Raw genomic sequence first — 25,253 nt, forward strand, 5'->3', positions numbered from 1 at the left:
CCATTAACCCGAGTGCCATAACAAAAGCCCAGAAGGTGCCCTCGGCAACAGGTTGACTTGGGTATTGTAAGGGATTTTTGACTTTCTGAGTCAGTATTCCAAGATGCACAATCCCCTGCCTTGTGCTGGAGATGGTGATTTTAAACCCCAGCTTTCTGGTTTCAATCAAATGGTGCTTTTGGTTCCCTATGCCACTGGTTTGCAAACAACCTGAGGAGAAAGCAAGCTGTTCGTCATTCGCATTTCTTCTGAGAAATGGGCTGTCATCAACCAGAATGGCGGGTCAAATGGAAGTTAGGAAAGCCTTCAAGATCTTCCAGGCAATACATTGCTTCCTTCTCGCTGGATTTCTGACAATTGATAAAATGGGAGTCATTGTCCTCTTGAAAATGCCGGTTCTTGCTTTCCCAGGGGAAGCGAGAGCGAACTATATGATAAGGCTGATGGCGGTTCATTGGTACAGCAAAATCCGGTCCTTAAATCTTAAAGGCAACATAAACACTTCAAAGCTAAGCTCTATTCTGATTCATGAACATGAAAACACTGCTTCTATGGGGTCAGTACCATTCTTACTGCAAGACTTCAGGGAAAAAGAGTTGTGCGGCTTTTCCAGTGTTTAAGAGACCTGACCTGGAGCCTAGGGAAATGGAAATCTTAGCTACTTTAGGTTGCTGACACTAAAGATGCATGTCAAATACTAACCCAATCCTCATTTGCGTGTTGAGTGTGCTGGAGCTCATATCTACTGAGGGATCTTTTACTTCTCGGAAACGAAAGTGCCAATCGGAAATTATAGAAATTATGCCAGATAGAGCCTCATACCACAAATGAGAATCGTTTTTATTATGTCATATCTAAAGCAAGTGCTCTAGGGTCAGTGGGTGTGGTGGAAAATGGTATTTTAACTCTCATCGGTCAGTGCTTTGAACTGATTATGCTGGCTCACATAATCAATGGCGGGCTAGAGCTAGAGCTAGGGCTAGACTGTGCTGGCTAGTGAGAGCTAATTATTAAATGTTCCAGGATTTTGTAACCCACCACTGTCGACAGCTCACAATTTTCCACGATGGGAATTTGCTTCGTGGACAACGGCAGATGTAACACATTAGGGCCTTTTCCTCCTGAGAGCCTGTTTGCAGGTGGCCCGCTGCACATGAGCTCCAGCAAACAGAGCAGCTCCCAGAATTGGGAAATTGTTCCTCTTTTCCTGAAGAGCAGGACCACAGAGCAATCAACCAATTTAAACGGAAATAAAATCACGCAAATAAAGGCCTTATGTTGCTATGTTAATACAATTCTTAATCCCAGAGAGGCTTTTCCCAAGTTTATAATTTTATATCCATGCCAAGTGGCATGCATTAAAAAGACTTAGCTTTTGCTTAGTATTGCAGGTGGGAAAGCAGGATGGCTTTTGCTCACCGCAGGAATAGAATGTTGGAGATTCAGAATGCGGAAAGTTCAAGGGAAAAACTTTTATGAGTGACAGCATGAAAGAGGAGGGATTATTTTTCAAATAATTAAATATAGGTCACAGAGCCTGCAACTATGCTCACTGAAATGTTAATTCCATTCAATTCGGCCAGACAAACCTTTACAAACAATAAGTGTTGTTGAATTGAATTGAAATGTTCACATTTATCCTCCGGATAATTTCTCTGCAAAATTTAGAAAATCTCCTTTGACTCTAAATTAAATTCCACCCTGAGATGAATGTTAACTTTATAATAAATACAATCATCAAATATTTATATCTAGCCTGCTTCAAGACGCCTGTTATTGAATTACTTAGCAGCTTAGATAAAATAATGCAGAGATTCTACCACACTTAAGTAGTATAAGAAAACACAGAAGAGTGAACAGATATTTCTGGACTGTCATTTTACTTTAATGAGCAACTATCAGTATTTGTAGTAGACTGTTCCATTACTTCACCAGTGGGTAGTTATCTCCCTATTTCTGATCCAGGCACTGAAGCCGTACTTGTAACAGAGGCACGGTGCTCACCTAGTTTCAGTATATATTCTATAGCAGGAACTGACGATCTCCCCAGTGAATTCCAAGGGAGGGCATACAGGGGCGCATGGCCAATGGGAGCGTCACCTTCCCCTGGCAACAGCAACCTATTCAGAGATGGATGCTTAACTTCACACGGAAATAATTTAAAATTTCCTCAGGATCGTTGAGTGAGGAGAACTCTCTCCTTTGACCTTGAATTTGAGCTTGGGAGGATCTATATCTCACACCCCTGGCAGCTACCTTCCTACATAAGAATAAACTAAACATGAAGGAGAGCAGACCTGATAGATGGAGAGAAATTGAGGCCTGCTGGTATTGTATAAGCCCCTAGAATAAGCCATTCCAGAAGTCATCACTATACTAGCTTATAAATAACCTGAGATAATAAATTATCTTCCTTAGTTTATAGTACCTTGAGTTAAGGTTTCTGTCAGTTACCACCACAAGTGTTAACCGATACAATATTCACAGAATTTTCAAACTACTTCTTAAAGCATAATCACCAGAACTGTTGACTTCTAATGGTCTTCTGAAAATGCCAAAGCCATCTCTTTACCACTCCTTATATCTGAGCCATTTGACAAGTAACTTTGCAGTTCTTGCAAAATGGCAGAGTGTACTTCCTGCCTTTTGACATTGAACTTGGCTATGTGATTTGCTTTGGCCACTGGAATGATAGTAAATATGACACAATCAAGAGGTTAACGTGGGCTTGCCTTATTGGGCTTCTGTCAGCCCCATTATAAGAACACTCTCTGGCTGGCCTGCTGATCCAAGAAAAATGAAAGAAATGTGCAGGGTGGACCCGGTCCCTTCCCTTCTTCCTTACAGCCACCAAACCCCACAGCCACCAAACTGAGATGAAACCACTCCAGCCAACTTGAAGACCTCTTAGAATAAATAACTGTTGTTATAAAATACATTTTCAGACAGTCTGAAGTAACGTTCAGAGCATCACTGTTGCAGTGTTGCACAGAGCACCCATACCATTCCCAGTATAGAAAAGAGAAATTGTTTTAAGTCTCTAAGGACACACTTAAGGTTTTACAAAAGAAGTGTGAACAGGGAGTGAAGAAGGAGAGATTATCCAAAGCAGAGATCACAAGCTCTGATGCCTATAGTGGCCAAATAGGTTTAAAAAAATTATATATATATATATACACACACACACACACACACACACATATATATATATATATATATATATATATATATAACTAAAGCTCATATAGCATGTAGTATATGCCAGGTACTGTTTTGAGTATTTATGAATAGCAATTCATTTAATTCTCATAACAATAATTATAGTTAGAGGCTGTTGCTTTCTCCATGTTACTGGGAAGAAACAGAGGTACAGAAAGGTTAAGAAACTTGCCCAAGACACACAGCTTATCAATGGTAGGGCAGCACCTCTACACTATAATAAAATAGGGTATGAGTTAAAAACAAACAGGAGGAAGTAGAAAGGCCATGGCTCCCCAGAGAGTCAGGCATCACATTCAGCAGCTTGTCACCATGTGGGATTGAGAGCATTCTGATCTTTCCATAGCAGCCCAAAAAATCTAGATTTTTAACAAATTTCTCTATTTTTAAATATTTTAAATATTCAAATATTTGATTTCTTAAACACCATGAAACTCTACAGTGTTCAAGCCAAGAAATGACATTTAAAACTAAATTTGGCCATGGCCTGGCCAGTGGCACCCACTGATCCAAGCTTAGGAGCAGAGTCCAGTTCAGGTGGCAAATGTCCGCAGTTATATATCAAGAGTGGTCTGGTGCACCATGTACCTTCCTTATCAAAAAGTAGCTTCACCAGTATTTTGTCTGCTTGGCATTTCAGTGTATTCCTTATTGGCTAAGACCCTGGAGGGCAGAGGGCGGGACTGCTTTGTTCGCAATTCCTAACACATAGTAGATACTGGAGAAATGGTTATCAGATAAAAGAATGAATGCATAAATGAAATAACATGTAGAGATCTTGCAAATGTTACTGTCACTGAGTCTATTACAGACATACATGGACACACACAAGTACCTAGACAAAGCAAGAGCACGATTCACTCTTTCTTCAAGGCCTAATGTGCCCAGGGCCTTCCAACTCATCCAGAACTTGAACGCATCTGGTCTCCTGCTACACTGGATAGACTTGTCTCCTGTGTCGTAGCTGACATCATAGAATTTGTCCTGCTGGAATAGGTAAGATGCTTTGGCAGAGTAGCATTTCTTAAGAAGATCCTTTTGGGAGAAGAAAAAAAAAAGGAAGATCAAACAATTGTCCATTTTTAAAATACACTTGATTTCAAAAACAAACACCAAGACTGAATCTGTACAATATTCTACAACTTTGTGCCAAAGGTGTTTGGTCTCATTCTACATCTGTCCTATTTCAGAAGCAATAGACATGTGTTCACTTGGAGATGCAGATTACCCATTGTGTTTCTTAAAAAAAACTCAGAGTTGAGAATGCTAAATCCGTTCTCAACAATTTTACTGATGAGTACTCAGAAGCTTTAAGACAATCATGTCATCATCTGTATGATATCAAGGTGGGCCAATGGCTCAAGATGAAATAAAATCTGTCTACAACTCACTCAAGGCTCCACAGTGGACAAAAGTCCCTAACATATTGTACATACTTTACGCAATTCATATGCAAAAATACTAGGCTTTTAAAACATTTTTGACTCATATCTGTATTGAAAAGGCAAGAAGTAACAATAACCCAGGGATCAAAAAACCTGAGGAAAGAGCTGTGGAAGAGCTAAACAAGTGCCAAAAAGTTTTAATGACCATAAAATATCAGCGAGAATTCCAAAGTGTTTTGCTGGGCTGGTCTCACATTGGTTTTACTTGCAACCAAATTCAATTTCCATTTACCGACTGGTTACTTCTTATCAAACAGTGTATGGCAATTCACCATGTTTATTGCCATTCTAGAGTCTTCATTTGACCTCAAATTATTAGAGTTTAAGCCATGTTGCCCTCAATGTCATTTGGTATCTACAAAGCCCCATATTTTCTAACCTGTCTCTTGAGCCCCCATAACTCCTTAATCATCTTCATTCCCCGAGAATGCCTACTAGAAACATCTGTCCACCCTCCTTTACCAAGTCATAACCAAACTACTCAATGTCCCTTAACCACTAGCTCATGCCCCATATGTATGTTTGCTCACGCCAATTGCTTGACCTTGTCTCTATTTTAAATAAACATGACACATTCCAAAGAACATAGGCAGTATATATATTCTGCAGTTTACTAACAGAATAGTCTTCCCTCTTTAATTAGGTCTGCCATTCCTTTGGATCCTATCTCAAGTTTTGCTTCCCCTTCAGCTTCTTTATTTTACCACCCCATTGGACTCACTTTCTCTTTTTATATTTGGCTGCATTTGTTGGCTTTACCCCTGCACTACCCCTACTCAATGAGCAGGCTGCATGTATTTTCTCCTCTCGTGGACAAGCCCATTCTTCAGAGCAGGAATCATTTCCCAGCCATGTCCACATCCACAGAGCTTAACACTGAATTGGACACAGAGGACCCTCACTAAGCAATTAGGGTGATAATGTCCCTCCACATATTCCAAACTTCTCTCACATTCCCCTGACATGCAGTATGGACAGACAAACACAGATATGTGAACTTCTTATTCGGTGCATCTTCCAACTCTTAATAATGTAAAACTACCACTCCTGTATAGGAAGCTGTAGAGAAACTCCCCAGGAATAATAGAGGTTCTACAAAACGATCCCTTCTGAACAGAGAATGTATAAGATGTTCTCATTTTACTAATCAACTTGTACTTGAAGAACAAAATCTCAGGGCATCCCATTCCAAACAAAAGCATGCATTTGCTATCTTAATAGAAATATTGACTTGTGTGGACACTAATCTGGATATAATGTGTTCTATTACCATAAAGCATGATTTTATACTATGTAAAAAATTATATACTAACTATAATCAAGGACCCCCAAATCCCACTCATCCATTATCCAAAATAAACCAAGTATAAAATAATAATTACACTAATATTAGCAAGCCTCCAGCCTGGCTTTCATGATTATTATTGGTAGACACTGGAGAAGAGGTGATTGCTCTGATCTGAATATTAAGGCAGAAAAAACTCCTTACTCTTCAAGCTACTTTGATTCTACCAGCAATCTCTCAACTCTGATCACAGCTGCCACCACTGCATCTCCCTACCCTCAATGTCAGGAAATTTGGTTACTGTTTCCATAGCAACTACAGCCTGACCATGCATCATAACATTAAAAGGCCACTGTACATATTTTAAAGACAAAGCCTACACACACACACACACACACACGTACTGGCATCATGATTATTAATTTACTTTCATCCACCATGAAAGATTCAAAAAAAGTCCCAAAGCAGATGAACTTTAAACGTCTTGGGCAAGTTTCAGTGACTTATGCTGGTGGCTGTAAGGGAGAAGAAGTCCATTCATTATCAGAAGACAAATTGCATCATCACAGGCAAATGCAGAAGAGCAGAGCCAAGAAAACATAGAACAGAGTGAGTGATTGTCCTGCAGTAGTGACACTGTTAGTTTCATTGCACTGAAAAGTCCTCCTGCCTTGGGTAGCTTTCCATAAAGAGCAGCTGGAGGCTTGGGATTTACCTTATTGAAAATAAATGAAAACTTTCCCCCCAAAGATTCTGCTTTGCATTTTAGTTTATATTCTTGTATTAAAATGGATGAGATGTGTTTTAAGATACAAATCAATAAAGGGAAGATCTCCAGAGAAAATAACAATTTTGGAATAAGAATAGTAAAATTTAACATTTTTATGTTTTAAGTGGAAATCACTTAATTTGTCACTGTACTATCAAAGAGAAGGCCAATGTTTATTCTGCTCAACTTCATACGCTTAACCCTAGCAGGGCAGTAAACAGTAGTTACACTAATTCCAGAGACAAGTGTTCAATGAGAATACCAATTGCTTTGTATTGTGATATCTCAAACAGTTTTCATGAGTAGTAGACAATATATGAGAACTTTCCAGTGGCAAGTGAAAGGAAATGCAATCAAAGTAGCTGAAGCAAAAAAAGGGGGGCATTTTTATAGGCTCATATTTTAAAAAATCCACATATATAAAATTTTCGGGCACATTTGGATCCAGGACTAAATCTGTAATTTGCCTTTTCCCTCTTGCCCTACTTTCTTCTGTATTGGCCTCATGCCTACAGGAGAAAACTGGTAAGAAGCCTATGAACCAGGGCTTCCAGTGGGGGCCTGTGAGGATGACAGGAGGTTCTGTTGGAGGGAAATGTGAAAGGAAAAAGAGACAGTCAGAGATGCTGATGCTGCTATCCAAGCAGCAAGTCATCATTGGCCTCCCAACCTCAGTCTCTCATCTGAACCTTCTGCTGCTTAAATCTAGCAGGAAGCCAATTAGTAAGGAAGACTAGGAAATGTGGCTTTTGGGAGTCAGGCCCCCTTCACAGCAAAGCAGAGGAAGGCTGAAGAATGAATTACACAGCAAAGAGAGCAAATGCCAAGCACACTGCAGGAGCACAGAAACCGTAACTTTCCTTTTCACTGTTGTGTTCCCAACACCTAACCTAGCACATGATAATATGGGCCAGAGCCAACATTTATCAAGTCTTTACTAGGTGTTAGGCACTGTATATGTATGAATTAATACAACTCAAACAGTATTCCTTTTGTTAACGTCACTGTAAGTGTTGAAAAACTGCAACACAGCGAAATTTGGTGAATGACCTAAGATCATGTAGCTGGTAAGCGGTAGGGCTGGGCTTCAAACCCAAGGCTGCATGAATCCAAGGTTTAAGCTCTTTACACATTACGTTCTACTCTCTCTATAGTGAGCTCTTAAATATACGTGGAAGAGAGTGCCCTATAAACACTCATTACAAGTTCTTAAAGATAGATTGGTAAAATGGGAAATGGCAGCAGAGAAGTCATCAAACTAAAGGTCAAAGCAACTAACATGCCATTTCAGGCCCTTAAGTTTGTTCCTGTGAATATGACCTCAGGTCTTACTAGTGGTACCATCTTGTCAATGAAGTATTTTGAGATTTTTCTAAGTAATTGTGACTCTCATGATATTTAAGGATATCACTAAAAAGACATAATACATCAGGAGGTTGTATATTCTCCTTGTCAAGATTAGTCAAGTTATCTTTGATTTCTACAGGCTAGATCAGATTCAACTTATCAAAAAAAAGCTACCAAAAACTTCCCATATTCTGTTCCCCTATCACTATTACTTACATGCAAGACACTATCTAAATTAAATGTCCTAGGAAATGGGCATATCGATCATCTTTGCACTAACTAATTCATTCCAAAATTATATACTGAGGACCTATTTTATAATAAGCAGTATGAGGCCAGGAGTTCAGGCCTACAACCCCAATGGAAGTCCCAAGCATCTAAGCTAACATTTGTTGATTGAATGCGCAAAACTAAATTTAGGCTGTGAATAGCAGAAAGGCTTGGTTGTAATGTAGGATACAAAAGCAAATTTTTAAAAAGATATACCTTCTGATATTTGCTTTATTTCTTGAGCAAACATTTTGAGAGCCTTAACATATGCCAAAAGCTATGGTAGGCACTGGTGCTATAGTGTCACTATCCTTAAGAAGTTTAAGAGGGAGACAGGCACAGAAAAACAGGCAATTAGAATAAAGTGCTAGAATGAGGGAAAGAATAAGATCCAAGGAGCACGAAGAAGGGTCCTCGTTCACTAATGCAGAGATGTTAGATAGGGCTCTTCAAAAGAAAGAATGTGTCACCTGAGAGCTGAAGTAGGAGATAAGGAGTAGCTGAGTAGTAGAAGGGAAGGTAAAATTAATTCAGTATCACTGGGGCTAATTAATGAAGTAGGGCATAGCTAGGAAGGCTGTAAAGGTAAAAAATAGCCAAGTCACCAAGGATATTAACAGCCACGTAAGAGTGATTGGTCATGGAATTTCTGCAGGTTCGTGTAGATATTACAACTTGAACTTCATTATTGTTCTGGCAGAATAAAGTGAGAATCAGCAGATGTGGACACAGCTTCTGATTTAGTCACTTGGTGTCAGAGCTCAAAGCAAGTCACTTACCATCTTGGGCTTCATTTTTCTCATTGACCTAATGGAGATAATACTTGTTCTACCTACTATACAGGAATACTGTGAAAACTTAGTGAAATAGTGTTAAGTGGGAACACCTCTCAGTTTTTGATCAAAATCCTTCCCATCAGCCTTCTCCCCTGCATATTCCTATACCCCTGACCCCCATGCCCGCAGCTGTCACCACCCATTTTTCCTTAGATTTACTTCTCTTCCCAGGCAAACTGCAGAATCGGGTGCCACCTCTAGGTTTCATCACTGTTTACAAAATAAGAATATTACACCACTCACCAACCTCTCCCTTTTTCATGGAAGGTATCCACAGAAATGGACCATGTTGACAGAATGTATTAAAACTATGACAAGAAATCTTAGAGCACAGGAAGAATTACCCATGGTCTTTATCCTCCAAGCAGAGCTAATCTTGACCTTATTTAGGCTATCCCATTCGATGGCCTTCTTAGATGCTGTGGGTCTTTCTAAGTCTCAGTATGGTTTGTATGGAAGACACAAAAAGCAGAGTATGAAATGAGAGTGCGCAAGGGCATGCAATAGGTGGACTGAGACTAGCGAGCCGTCAAATGACCACAAATGATGGTGAACTTGTCTAGTTGTCTTCAGTTTCCTTATTCAGACAGAGGAGAAAGGATATGTCGAGTGACTGCTGAGCAGCCAGTGTGGGGTGAAGGGAAGAGAGGAAGCAAATGACAATGATGCCAGTGTCATTTTCCCCAAAGTGCACAAATCAGACTGAACCATGGAAAAGGCCAGGGTATTAGCCTGGGTAGTGAATAGCCTGGAAAGAAAGGAACAGAGAGAAGTGGGAAAGGGAGGGAAGAAGAGGGGGGAGGGAGGGAAGAAGGAAGAGGAGGCAGGAAGGAAAGGAAGGAGGGAGGGAAAGAAGAAAGAACAAGAAAGGGAGGGAGAGAGAAAAACCTATGGGAAGGAAGGGAAGAAAGAAAATGAAGGAGGGAGGGAGGGAGGGAGGGAGGGAGGGAGGGAGGGAGGGAGGGAGGGAGGGAGGAAATGTCCAAAGCTGATTTTCTTTGGGTTTTTTGACACTTCCCTTTCCCCTTCCCTGTCATCCAGTCCTCAACGTTTTGGATTCTACCCCCTGTGCTTCTGCATTGCACCCTACAGAAGTGCCTCTGTAATCCAAAGTACACATTCTTTCACGCGTGGATTCTTTAGATCACTTTCATTTTTCTGATGGCATTTTTGACCCCTCTCTTATTTGTTGGTTTAATTTATTTCCTTCTGTTTTAGTTTTTTCATTCTCTGTCACAATAGAAAATTGTTAAAATCATCTGGTGTTATTTCCAGCTTGAGAGAAATGTTATTTTCCAGGAAGGGCCATGGTCTGTCTTAAACTCCACCAAATCTGCTGCACAGGCCTTCGCCTCTGCCATCCAAAAGGCTAGTTTCAGACACTGGTGCTCCATCGTGCTTCAGTGTCTGCAGGAGGTTCCCATCCTGACATTTAGGCTTCGATTACCAGTCCTGAATCATTTTTTGGGCAACTGATTCAGCTTCCTTTCCTATTCCATTCAAACATGTCCTGGTCATTGGTAACCACCCAGAGATCAGCCTCTGCCTACCTTTTCAATGAATTCTCCAACTCTCACTCCCCTCTTTCCCCTCATCATGGCTCATCTTCTGGAATTTGTTGGGTGCAGCAGTTTGCTGATATGCAAGGTGCTTGTGCTTAAACTTGTGAAGAACTGGTGAACAGTCTGCTCTGTCTCTTCAGCCACGCGGTGATGTATCAGAGCTTGTCATCCTGCCATTTCCTCATCTCTCTTTGTAAAAAGTTCACATCAGCTTCCCTTGTCTCGAAATACTGCCACTCTGTTAGCTGCCTTTGCACCCTTGCTCAATGGATGGCCTGATTCTAGCTGTTTCCAGAAAGTTTCTGGGTGCTATAGACTAGATTTTCAGGGAGGAAAAAGGTGATTTGTGCTCCTGCTTCATTTCAGTTCTTATACATAACACTTTTTAAATACACAGTACTCTGTGAGGTATGTTCCTTGAGGAAATATCATTTTACTCACAATGTTTTGAAAGGGAGGTTTTACATGATGTATATCTTGTATTTATCTTCCTCCTTTGGAATGTGAGTTATTTTTTTTATTATAAGTTACTTTTCACAGCTGCATTCAATCACTCCTTTCTTTAATGCATTTGAAGGTTTGTTTGGTTTTTAGATTTTATTTATTTATTTTTAGAGAGAAGGGAAGGGAAGGAGAAAGAGAGGTAGAGAAACATCAATGTGTGGTTGCCTCTCACATGCCCCCAACTGGGGGCCAGGCCTGCAACCTAGGCATGTGCCCCGACTGGGAATTGAACTAGGGACCCTTTAGTTTGCAGACCCACACTAAATCCACTGAACTATGCCAGCCAGGGCCATTTGAGGTACTTTTAAAATCACCACTTTTCCACTGTGTGTATTATTCTAGGTCAGCAAATAGATCCTACCAGTCCATGCCCCAGCTCAAGGTAGGAGTGTGGCACAAAGGGGCGCTGCACGAACCCTGGGCACAACTCTTCTGGTCCCACCCCTGGTAAATCCCCAGCTGAGGAAACTCCAGGCCTCTCCAGGCCGCAGCCTCTCCAGCTCACCACCCTTCTCCGTTTGCCTCCCTAGCTGCTCCTCTGCCTAGTGGCTCCACAGCCAATTTACAGCAAAAAAGGCAGGAAGAAAGAGTAATCCTTCAGCGCCTGCACATCAACAGAGACAATCAAGTACAGGTGAAAAGGAAGGAGGGGGCCTGGTTCATCGGGGGGTGCAGCCAGCAAGCCTGGGAACTCACTAGCCTTCTGGATGGGAGTTTCTGCATTACCATTACCCCTGTGACTACAGGGGCTGAAGGTTTGATCATCTGTGAAAAGCACTGACTACCCTGGACTATTTGAACACTTGGGATTAATGCAAATGCCCCACTTCTACTCTAGAATGCCTCCTGGGAGATTCCAGAAAGTTTTGTTGAGTTCTAGGTCTAGGACCTAACAGGGATGTTCAGACAACTAATAAAGTACTTTAGTGCTAAATCCTAGATCCTGTATTTTCTGAAGTGTAAATCTTCATTAAATACAACTAAGAGTTAGAATGAGCTGATTTAAAAATAAGAAAGCTAGGGTAAAAAACATTTTTAAGAAATGCACCTTACATTTCAGCAGCGATGGTACTTCCAGGAGAAAGCTAGGCTCAGTGTGTTAGAGAACATGTAAGGGCTTCTATATACACTCAAGAAACGTTTGATAGAGCAGAGAGCACTACAATGGCACATCACGCCCTACAAGCATTTAAAAATAGTGCATTGGGCTCCTCTCTCAGAACAGATGGACATCTTCTGATCTTCTCTAGGCAAATATCAACATAACATACTTTCTTCATTAGAGATATTGTGAAGCAGTATTTTTCCAACTTTGGCTATCAGGATGGATACTGTCACTATTTAAAAATACTTTTTAAAATCATTGTTTTAAAGATAAAATTTTTAAAAATAATTTTAAAATAGTGACAGTATCCACCCTAATATACGTGAAAGAGAAATAAAAGCTTAATGGAATAGTATCCATCATTAGTACTTGAATTGCATACTGACATTTTTTATTTCATTCTATTCTGATTATTCATTAAAAAAGAAAATGAAAAGCTGATATGATTTACAATTGACTATATAACTCAAGACCAATTAGGACTGTGGTTCTTAACCCTTGCCAATATTAGAATTATCTGAAGAGTTTAGAAAAAAAATACCAATGAAGAGATCTTACTAGACCAAAAAAAATCAGAATCCCTGGTGTGGGGTAAGGGCAACGCTTTTAAAGCTTCTGTGGTGATTCTAACATGCAGCCAGGATTGAAAGTCACTTCTCTAATGACTTCAACCTTACACTGAAAAATCCTGGTCTAGAAGTTTCAGTTAGCAGTGTGTTCATATTGAGATTAGAGAACTCCGAAGTGATGTGTTTTCACAAGAGCATATAGACCAAGGTGATTGATTATCTGACTTTCATTTGTGTGCTATTCGTGTCAAACTTGTATTTGTATGTGAATACAAGTGAAAAATGACTTTTTCCTATGCACCCAAGTAAAGAGAATATAAGTGGGCTATGGATAGTGCTAGAGTTTTAATCATCTATGAAACATGTCCAAAGATTGTGACATGGATGTGATGTGCAAAAAAAAAAAAACCCTTAATCTATTCAGTTAGTTTCCTGTGTTTTTTGTGATACAGATTAAAGCACTGTTTCAATATTTTATCATATCAACATAGAAATAAGTAAACTTTGCTTACTCAGCTCTAGTGGAAAGAACTGTAGTCTTTGCTCTTCCTGCATTACTTCCAAGTCTGAGCTCCCATGATTTTATCTTATTTATTTATTTATTTATTTACAACTTATTTTGTGCCAAAGGGATTTAAAGCAACTTACAAAAACAGAATATGGTAGGATTAAGATAGAAAAGGAGAAAGTAGGGAAAACAAGGAAGGAGAAAGGAGGAGAGATGAGGGAGGTGGGGAACGTGGGTGAGTTGGGGAAAGAAAAAGGAGAAAGAGAAGAGAAGATGAGATCAAGGTCAAGAGGAAAGTGTGATGGGGATATACAACAAATGGCTATGCCCAAGTGGCATGCTAGAAGGAGGGTGAAAGAGGAGAGATTATCTGCCGATTTCTTGGTACACCTGGTAATGTGTGCACATCAAACACATCCAGTGGTTATGTGCTGCTTCTGAGCTCTGAGTATTTACTGTATAATTGTCAACTACATCACTTGCCCTCATCATACCTCTATTTCATTCATCTGTAAATTGAAGATGATGGTACTGCATAGCAGCCCACCTCCTGAGGATAAATATTCGTGGCACCAGGTTTAAGTGAATGTCTGTAAGAAACATTTATTATCATTGAACATATTTCTTCAGTCTAGATGGCTTAGTTGCATCTCTTCAAGTAGGTGAACAGACATAAAGTGATGGTGTCTTTCAAACCGGACAAAATAGACACAGAGCAATGTGTTGTCTTGAACTGAGGCTAGAAGAGCCGGCCATTCTACAGCAGGGCACACTATTTAACAAAATGAGTCTATGTCTGCAGCTTATTGTGATGCTGTTAACAAGGGCCTGGTTTCTCTTCACATGGAGTTTTACACATCCAGCAGCAAGGCCGCTGGCCCGCACTTCTTGGAGTTTGAGCATCCTCCAGAGGTCTGTCCTCTGAGGCTTGGAATACAGCAAAGAGATGTAGTTTAGACTGGGGAAAAATGCTGTGCAGGGAGGCAATTTCTGAAGCCTAAGTTTCCTGCTCTTCTTTGTATAAATTCCTTTAAAGAGTTGTTGGAAATTGTCGCTATTACCGTAACCATGGGGAATCCTACTTAAAACTGGCCTTAAACAACAGTTCAGGATGAATCAGGAAACACTTGGTAAAACCCTTGAATAGAACACAACAGGTACTAGAGAAAAACATTTTTTTCAAAGGCTCCTAATAAAATGCAGAAATGTGCTAAAATGACAAAGGATTTTTCCACTATACGAATGGACATTTGTCCAGACAGAAGAATCTGTGCACTCACACGTGACTCACTCCTCAATTTTGACATAAAAAGGAAAAAATAAATTGTATTTACTAAGGGCCAACTACACAGCTGGCAATGCACTGCACAATTTTGAACATGATCTCGCTTAATGTCATAGTAGTTCTTCAAAATAGGAAGTGTCTCCTTTTTGCAAATATGGTAATTGTGGCTCAGAAAAGTTAAGCAAATGTCAAAGTCACACAGGGAAGTTGCAAGCAGAAGCAAAATTTGAACACAAGTCTTGCCAGGCTTCTCAGTCTATAGGTGTATTTACCCACTGAGAAATCATATTTAATCCCCGAATTTCCTGGTTTAAACTGTGGTCCCTGTGACTGGGGGAAGGCAAAGTCTCCCCTCTGGGTGTTCTAAAATATAAATGAGCAAAAGATTTATGTAAAGGGCCAGTTAGTAAATATTTTCAGCTTTGTAAGCCATACAATCTGTGACACACCAACCCAACTCTGTGGTTGAAGCACAAAAACAACCATATAGGATACTTAAATGGATGGGCATGGCTGTGTTCCAATAAAATTTTATTTACAAAAACAGATGTCAAGCTGGACTTAGGCCAATGGCCATACTTTGCAGACCCCTCCCTATTCTGAGACATACCTATGAGGAGACAAACTCTGTAATGCAACTATTTTCCAAAGCTCCAACTTTTATTAAGGCAAGCCTTTAATCCCTTCTGACAGTAAATATGTAGCTTCTAAAAGAGAACACTTAATTTGGAAAATAAAGTTGCCATGGTTTATTTTCCTTTTAATGGCATTTGGTGATCCAGAGTCATGCTGGTTTACACATTCTAATTTCCTTTTTTTCCCTCAACACCCCGGGAAGAAAAAAAACTATTCTGTGATAAAATTGGTTAAATCTGAGTTCACTTTCTGCTTTATGTTAAGGTTGTATTTTGTCTTTTGTAATGGGTCTTTGCTTAAATAATGTGGCAGAGAGGGCTATGAATTTTGAACTGGAAACTCATTAAATGCAAACAGCAAGTAGAAGCTACACATGGTCAAAAAACGGGAAAGGAAGGAGGGAAGGAAGGTTCTCTGGTGGGTTAGAAGCAGAGGGGGTGACTTCTAGGATCCTCTGGCTCAGCTGGTCTCTAGATAGAAGAATTATGATGAACTGTAATGTCCTGAAGGGGACATTGGACCAGTTATATTAACTTCAAATCCTGAGAGACAGTGAATGTTTCTACAGGATTTCTGTATACCCTTGAGCCACAATAGGAGAAATCAATAAGAAAAACCTACTGGCAAGGTCTGGGGACAGAACTGAGTCAAGAGGAGATTAACAGGTTGCCTTAATCAGCCTGGCTAGGTCTGTGGAAAAGAGTTAGAATTAGCAAAATAATTAGCAATAGAATTTCACTTTGTATTAGTTCTATGAGGATTAATCAGTCACATTTTACCTTTCTAAATCAACAGTTTCTATTCTTGTACATCATCGTGACTTTCAAATTCAGAGTTTTAGTTAGGAGATGTCATCTCCTACCTTTCATCTTGATTAAGGAACATAGGAGCTGCGTGTTTAAAGCATGAGTTGCAGAGTGAGCCCAACTTGTTCTGGATCCAAGTTCTACCCTTACTAGTTTTACAGCCTTGGGCATGGTATTTATGATTTCTGTACTCAGTTTCCTTGTCTTTACAGTGGGCAGAGTAATAGCCCCCACCTCATGGAATTGATACAGGTTTAAATGGGTTACTACATTTATCTGCTCATTCATCTGCCCATCACAATTGACAAGGCCTGTATGGGACATGAGAAGCATTAAGGAGCCTCTAGTTCAATGGAGATGACAGGCTAATGGTATTACCATAAAGGACTTTGTGATATAGGCTAAATAATTGCTGGGATAAAAAAGAGACCTCTAAAACAGCCAAGAAAGCAAGAAGACCCCCTAGGAAAGTTGATGCTTATGCAGAGTTTTCTGAGAGAAAAAGTAGGATTCAGGTAGGCATGAAAAGAATGTGCAGTTTTCCACACAGAGGGAACAACTATCTATAGAAACATGAATGTACTCTTATGTGATGTCCAAAGTGTTCCATATGCAGCCTGAGGTCACTTCCCAGACCCATCTCCCATCATTCTCCTTCCCAGTTGTAGGTATTTGGCACATGTCAATGCCTAGATACTGCCCTGTTCTACCCCCAGGCTGTACATCTCAATAACTGACTGTTCAGCACAAGCAACATGGGGTGAAGGCCTTATCCCTACTCCTGCCCCATACCCTATCACAAATATAGTCTTCAAACAAAACATTGCCCGGTGTAACCTCTAGAAACATACTGTGGATTGACAGACAGGTCCCAGTCCCAGAGTGACCTCAAATGAACCATAAATATCTTCTTTCTCCCCTGCTCTATAAGCATCCATGAAATTAGTGCAATAATGAAGGACAATATGTTTTCTCTATGATCTCATCTAGCCTGGCACCATGAATAACATTTTTGGTTCTAAATAATTATGATAACTTATTGAACATAAGTGAGAACCTTTCCCAAGAATGCCTAGAGCAATAGAGGCATTGGTAGTGGCGGGGGTGGAGGGGAATCCTCATAGAGGGAAAGTTAAACTCCATAGGCTCACATTAATTCATCATTGAACAGTAAAGCCAAGATTGGACTCTAGAATACATTTAAGACTCCTGGCTCCATGAATTTACCACTGATGACAGGTGAGTCATTTCCCCAATCACAATCTTTTCGAGTTAAGGAGACATTTGAAGAACTCCACTTCCCTGGAGATTTTCCTCTTGGACCTCAACTGAAGCCTTCAAGTAAAAGGGGCTCTATAAATTTAATAATCGGAATACAAAACCTGTGAGAATAACTAACCCTGTAGTTCTTGCTGTTGTGATCTCAGAGGCACAAACACATCTTTCCCTTTTATAGAAATTCCTGGTTCTTACTAGCTCTTAAGAAATGCTATGTATTTTATTGCATTTCACTACATCTCTGGCAAGTTGGTTATTGAAATGGCACAAAGATTCCGATAGTACTCTAAATGAATGCATGGGTATTTCTGTAATTGGATGTCAAGGGTTTAATCTGCACTATGGTGCTGTCTAAAACTGGTGAGAAAACAGAGAAAATATATGTCAAGATAAGGTCCAAAGGACATATAACAGTGACATGTGCTACCACATGACAAAAGCATAATGAAATGTAATGGAAAGAGAATAGCCTTATAAAAAAAGAAGCTATGAATTGCTTTCCGATAATTGCTGGAGCTAGAGATGGGTAAGATACAACCCACATTCCCTGCTCTTTTCAGTTTCTAGACCAGCTTTAAAACTCAGCCATCTATTAGTAAGTGGTCACAGCAGGAGATGGAAGACATTTATAGTGGATACACAACTTAGGGTTTGCCCAGTTCACAATGACCCCTTACTTCTCCTCTCAATCATACAGATGGTCACCTTACACCACTCTCCTATCCCATCCCCTTGGTCTCAGCTGATTGGACCACAGGTAGAGAAGACTCAGAATGTGGAATTAACACTGAAGGATATGAATTTAGCTTGTACAGGTTGCTTGCACAAAGATGCCATATTTTAATGCATATTTATACTACAAAATGCCATATTTTGCCCAACACATGAACTTAAAAACAAATACGATTGTAACGAATTTCAAAAATTATATCATTTGGGATGTACAAAAATTATGTTTCATTTTTCTGTAACATAAAAACTTATTATTTGGAACTAAATTTGTTTCTAATGCAAAATAGCTAATCTGGTCACTTCTAGAAAAATTGAGTGGTCTTTCAAAACATTTAGACATAAAACATTTTCCTCTGAGAGTTTGCTCTTTAACATTATTGTGACATTCACAAATGCCACTGAGATTTACCAAATAAAATACAAACACCTTATTAAATTTGAATTACACAAATATTTCATAAAACAAAAAAAATTAGTATAAGTAGTATCCTACCCAATATTCGGGGTATACTTACACTAAAATATTATATATTGTTCATCTGAAATGCAAATTAAATGGAGCCTCCTTCATTTTCATTTGTTAGATCTGCCAACCACGCACTGAATTTTGGGAGTGAAACCTGCTTCTCCAGAGTGTTCTCTGCTGTCCACAAGCAGAGTGACCACCTGCCCTAGTGCCGGCTCCTCTCTGGATGGTCTTTCCACCTTCCTGCTTCCCCCTGAAGACCTTCCATGGCTTCTGCCTGTCACACCGCGTGAGTCATGCTCCTTGTTGCCCCTACTTCCAGGCTCCCTCATATGTTCTTTTTCCGTCACTTTTGGATGATCTCCCTGCCAGCCACTCGGAAGCCCACAGGAAAGTGGGAGGATCTCTCAGGAGCCCTTATGTCTTGCTCTAACTCCCCTGCCATCTATCTAATTTCTGCTTTACCTTGTTAATGTGTGAGACAGAGGAGGAGAGAGCCTTCCCAACTCTCTGAGTCTCACCTAGAACTTGAACCAAGGGACAAAAAAATGCCCATATGTCCTACACTTATCAGGAAATTCTATTCTTTTTTGACCTCCCAGGGTGTGTGCACATCCATATGTAACATTACCTTCCTCTTCAAACACTTTTCTCCCCTCCCTAGTTCTGCAAAGAGTCTACTTGGAACAGAAAATGAAAACTAAAAATGGATTATGGATGATAAGATATCAAGAGTCACTGCTGAGTTTAAAAGGTAAAAATTTGTCACTCTTGATCTGTGGATTCATTCTGATAATTATCTGACTGTAATAAAACAAAACAGAATTTTGTAACATCTTAAGCATTCGGTAGACTAAAATACCTCCAATAAATCATTCTTGGCTCAGAGATGAAATCAAAACTGTCATTATAGATTAATTGGAAAATAATTAAAATAAGAACACTCCAAAACAAAATTTAAGGAGCTGAGGCAAAACTGGCCTCAATGTAAAATGGCATTCATATAGAACAAAATATTTAAAATGCAAGGGACAAAGAAAAACAATTAAATAAGTTTAATAAAGGTGTGACTTGAAAAATAAGTGTAGGAAGTGATTTCTAAGAAGATATATAAAATTAGAAAAAATACTTAAAATTTTTTATTTTAGGTAAAGGTATAAAATAAAAACAAAACAGTTAGGGGATGATATATATTCTCCTGATAGATTTGAAAATCTCAATGAAATATATTAAATATTTGAGAGGTTACAAGTTATCAAAATTGACTCAGGAAAATTCTTAATAGCTTAATAAAGATAGGAAAAATGAGCATTCCCTTAAGGAAGTATCTCCTCCAAAATTTCTGAGCAAGACTTTCATGGCTAATTTTTCTGGGCATTTCTAAAAACTGGTGAGCTGTATGCTATAGTAATTACTCTTTAGCAAAGATGAGTATTTAAAAGTGGCACTCAAAATAAAACATACACACACACACACACACACAAATGTGCTCACAGACACAAAGTAGCTCAATCACATGTATATAGAGAAAAAAATTGAAATATACAAATCCAACAATACATTAAAGCGACTTACTACAATGAAATCAGGTTAATCAGTAATGCAGAAAATCTATTAATACATATAATTTCATTCAAAAAGTCAAATAATAGAGCTACCTTATTAAATAATAAAAAGAAATATGGTAAAATTCAATACTCATTCCTAGATAATTTCTCAAGAGGATTTATAAAGAATACATATCATAAGGCAACTTTAATAAACTCACAAAAAAAGAAAGAAATGCCTTCTATTTACTATTATTACTGAGTATATTTTTAGAAATTCTATCAGGACATTATATTTGAAAATGATGTGAAGCTGAGATATTAGGAAGAAAACAAAATTACAGTTATATATGGATATAATTATATATTTAGAAAATACAAGAGAATAACTTTAAATCTTTCAGAATTTATAAGAAATCCAGTAAAATAGTTGGGTATACATATTTTACAATTGTTCTCTATACCAGAATTTGCAGTTAGAGGATTACAAAAGACTCTATACATAGTTGATATTAACACACATAACATTTTATAAATAACCCCAGCAAAACACACGTAGACTCTCTATGAGAAAAACATCCCAAGTCTATGGAACTGAAATATTTACAGGTAAAATAATACCATGCCTATGACTTTTTAACAAAGTACACGGGGAAGAGTAGGAAAGGACAGATGTGAAAGCACATTACACATGAATTGATTCTTATTAAAGGCCTGCCACGGGTGCACAGGACTTCATCTCTGCTCTTGCAGATGCTTGAGATTTTTCATAATAAACGGTTTAAAAGAACATTTATGGGAAATAAAAGATATATGAATAAATAGAGAGGTATGCCATGTTCCCAGCTGGGAAGGCTGATATAATAATACTAAGACAATACATTTTCTCAAACTAACTCATAGGTTTAATAGAACCCTCAGAAAAGCTCAGTAGGATGTTTCTGCCTTTTAAAAAAACTTTCCATAATTCATTTGGAATAATATGCAAATGAAAATAAATGATTTTGTTAAAAAGAGGGAATGAAGACTTGATATTTTGAAACTATAATAATTACCGCAATGTAATGATCCCTTGTCTGTACCTCCCAGTGGTTCATTTCTCTCTTGTGCGGGTCTACTATGCTTTTCATTACGTGCATTGTATGTGTTGTTACAATGGTTTTTGTTGTCTCCAGCAGGACCACTTCCAGTTCATCTCGTGCTTCATGACTAGAATTGATATGTGCCCAGTTTTGGCTTTTTAATAATCTGCTGTGCTCAGTGCTGCCCGTGGGGGAAAGCATGTGTTAATTTATCCACCTTTCATTCGACCTGCACATGTGTCAAACCTCTTATACATTAGATAAGTAAGACATGATGCCTGTCCTAAATGAACTCAAAGGATAGTAGGGGAAATAAGGCTCAAGGAATAATTCAATGTTTTAAAAAATGTGTTTTTACCTTAAACAGTCTCCCGCTGTCCCTCATTCATGTGTCAGCTTTGTGCAATATTGAACCTTGTCCAGTGCATCAAATGGGATAACATATGAAAGTCTGATTTTGTTTGAATATTTTTTTCTATAGTTAAATAGGTATTGTGTGTCACAAAAAGTTGTCAACAGAATAATAGAACCATGGCTGAATGAGATTTCTGAATACTACTATCTCCCAAATGAAAATGGCGACATTAGCAGGTTTAGCTTCCCATCTTTCCAATGAAGTCACTGATGACCTGAACAGTTACGATTATAAGAGGCATCTGGATGGAATGGGGGAAGAGGTATTGTGCCTTTTTAACATAAGAAAGGACTTCTTAAAACAAAAATGTAACTTCATGAATGCACACTTCTGAACTGGACTCAAGATGCCAGATTAACTGCTTCCATAATAATGGTGACCATCATTAAAGAAATGAATATTTTAAAAAAATTCTTTAAACCCAAGTGCTTCTGTTTCTTAGATTAAAATAAGGAGTAGGACTGAATAAAAAAGGAAAATACTGGCTATAGAAGAAAAACATACACTAATATATACATTAGCATATACATAGTATTAAATTAATATGCATCTCCCAAGAAATTTTTAAATAATGTGGTTAGTGGATTATAAGGAACTTTTATATTCCTCATTATGCTCCACTCTATGCTATTGTGGTCATATATTGCTTTAAAAATAAAAATACTGATAACTGAGATTTTAATAGTCAACTCTTCTATAACTAAGTTTTCTAGACCACCTTCTTCAGCACAATTGTTTTCTCATCTGATCCACATTCCTTGAACACTTGTTTTTTTACTTTCTTCCATAATTATACTAAAACTATATTCAATTATTTGCTTGAATGCTACTTCTCCTACTAGCCTTTAAATTCATATAGGGTAGAGGTCATATCTTACTCATCTAATGCACAGGAGGTTGGACATATCTGCAGGTTGAATGAGAGATGAATAATTTAACACATGCTTACCCCTATTGGCAGCACTGAACACAGCAGATTATTAAAAAGCCAAAACTGGGCACATATCAATTCTAGTCATGAAGCACAAGATGAACTGGAAGTGGTCCTGTTGGAGACAACAAAAACCATTGTAACAACACATACAATGCACGTAATGAAAAGCATAGTAGACCCGCACAAGAGAGAAATAAACCACTGGCAGCCACAGAAGAAGAATGGAGCTCAAGGAGTTAAGCCAGGGATGTTTCTACTCCAGGAAAATTTTCAGACTGAGGGAGGACAGCTAATAAAAGAGCCAGATGGTGAGAGGTGAGGGAGCAGAGATGGTGACCACTCTGTGCAGAAACGTGGTATATCACCATTATGTCTGCTCCCCAGCAGGCATTCCAATGGCTTCAGGAAACAGAGTTCGAAGGCATTCAGTGTTAGCAAGGGCAGTAAAGTAATGCTTTCTCTTGTTTAGGACCCCGAGGTGCCCACCCTTAGATAGATGTAAAGGTTGTATTCTGGAGATCCAGAAAAATTTTGAGTATTGGCCCTGGACTTCTAATTCACCCAGATGTCCAGAAGAATGAAAACAAAACCCTCTATGAAGAAAGATAAATTAAATGTTCAGTAAGCCATTAAAATAATAAGGCTAGCCAATATGAGAGCCATAAATCACAGACAAAAATAACAGGAATAGTACCAGAGGAAATCTACGTCTTAGAGTTAGCATAGGCAGATTATAAATCTATCTTTAGAATATTTATAGAGATAAAAGATGATCTTAAAAATGTCAACAAGAGCTTAAAGACATATATGTATATATATATATATATATATATATATATATATATATATATATATAAGACTTAGACATTGTAAAACTGGACAGACACAATACAGTAAGAATAAAAGAGAGGGTATTAACAGCAGGTTAGTATAGCTAATGAAAGAATAAGTGAATTTTAAGATAAGTCATAAAAAGTATTCACAATGAAGCATGGAAAGACAAAATTATGAAACATACAAAAAGAGTAAGAGAGAGAAAAAACAATGAGAAGTTCTGATATACATTTAATTGGGATGCTGCAGAGAGATAAAGGAGGCAGAGTCAATAATTAAATAATAGTTTTTAAAACTTATGAAACATTATCAATCCACAGACTCAAGAAGCCCAATGAAGTGAAGACAAGATAAATTAAACAAAACCCATATTTAAAACACTACAGATAAATAGCAGAAAATTAAGGCAAGTCTGAGAATCTTAAAAGAAGTCAGATAAGTAAGTCATTTGACCGTCAAAGGAGTGAGAGCTAAATAGCTAACTTTCTAACACAACTCTAGCATGCCTGCCCCCCAAAATTATAAAAGTTCTGAAAGAAAATTACTGACAGAATTCTAGCTTCAGATAAAATTAAGACATTTTTAAAGAAGCAAAGTTCAAGAGCATAGGCTACCTTTTCACTCATTATGAAATTGCTAAGTATGGTCTTCAAGAAGAAGGAAATTTATACTAGATGAAACCTCAGGGGTATAGCGAGCAATAAAGACATGTGCACAGACATACAGAAAGTTTTTGTAAAAGCAAAAAATTGGAAAAGCCCATCAACATAACATGGATAAACCAACTGTGACACACTTACATGGAATAGCATAAAAGAGTGGAAATGTACACTCATCAGATTGTTTCACAACCTAAATTAATCTTAGGGACAGAAGGTAAATTGGAGCCACAAGAACCAAGCCAAATGGAAAACAAATGGAATCATACAAATAGAATCATTTGTATGATTCTATTCACACAAATTTCAAATGGGCAAAAGTAAACTGTATTATTTGAGGATACATAACTGCAAAGCAAAACTAAAAAGAAAAGCAAGAAAGTCAGTAACAGGAAGGAATACATGAGGAATTTCTGGTTTCTTGTTCTTTGTTTTAATCTGAGTGGAATTACCTGATTATTCCTACTGTGATCATAAATTAAAGTTTTCATTTACATTTTATATGTATTTTATATTTTTTCTTATATTTTATAATAATTAATTGAAAAAAAGACCAACCTCTTGCAAACTCCCAAATAGTTCTCAGAATAAACTACCAGAGTAGAGACCGAATTTCTTCTGCAATTAATAAAACTCCCTAGATTACGATTTACCATTAGCATTCTCAGGGCCTATGGCAGGTATGAATGTAAATGTACATGTGTTTGCTGAAGGAGACCTATGCACCTTCCATATCAAAAAGATGGTGACTATTTTAGTTTTCTACTTTTCACTTAGTCCAAAAATAATTATTGTATGCCAGTAACAATTTCTGTACAAATTAGGGCGTAGGTACAATTATGAAAAGTCTATATAAAATAAATGCATATTTACCACCTCTGAGTTATCTGCAAAATTGGAATACTTCTCTTATTCACATAGACTGGTATTGACCCTGTGAATTACCGGGGAAGGAAAACCTAAAAAAATCTGACTCCCTGAAACATTTTGGCCTCGAAACAACAACGCTAGAAAGTGTAATTACGAGTGTCAGGTATGTTTTTAGATATCTTTCTTGGAAAATGACAAATATGACAACTAGAATTGTGCAAAGGGAAACAAACGCAATGTTTATTCCAAGAAGTCAAAAGGCTCCCAAGCATCATAACTGAAAGCAGAAA

The 25,253-nt window shown here is 38.2% G+C and overlaps 1 protein-coding gene across 1 annotated transcript in view; it reads right to left on the reverse strand.

Annotated features, from left to right (window-relative positions):
- GADL1 (glutamate decarboxylase like 1) overlaps positions 1 to 25,253 on the reverse strand; it is a 162,960-nt gene that overhangs the window by 71,140 nt on the left and 66,567 nt on the right. Inside the window, exon 12 of the mRNA XM_053668954.1 lies at positions 4,055 to 4,254. Within this exon, the coding sequence (XP_053524929.1) occupies positions 4,055 to 4,254 (200 nt within the window). The remainder of the gene's footprint in view (positions 1 to 4,054; positions 4,255 to 25,253) is intronic.

Source organism: Artibeus jamaicensis, unplaced genomic scaffold (assembly GCF_021234435.1).
Source record: "Artibeus jamaicensis isolate MK-2021 breed Jamaican fruit bat unplaced genomic scaffold, CSHL_Jam_final contig_519, whole genome shotgun sequence".
Classification (NCBI taxonomy): domain Eukaryota; kingdom Metazoa; phylum Chordata; class Mammalia; order Chiroptera; family Phyllostomidae; genus Artibeus; species Artibeus jamaicensis.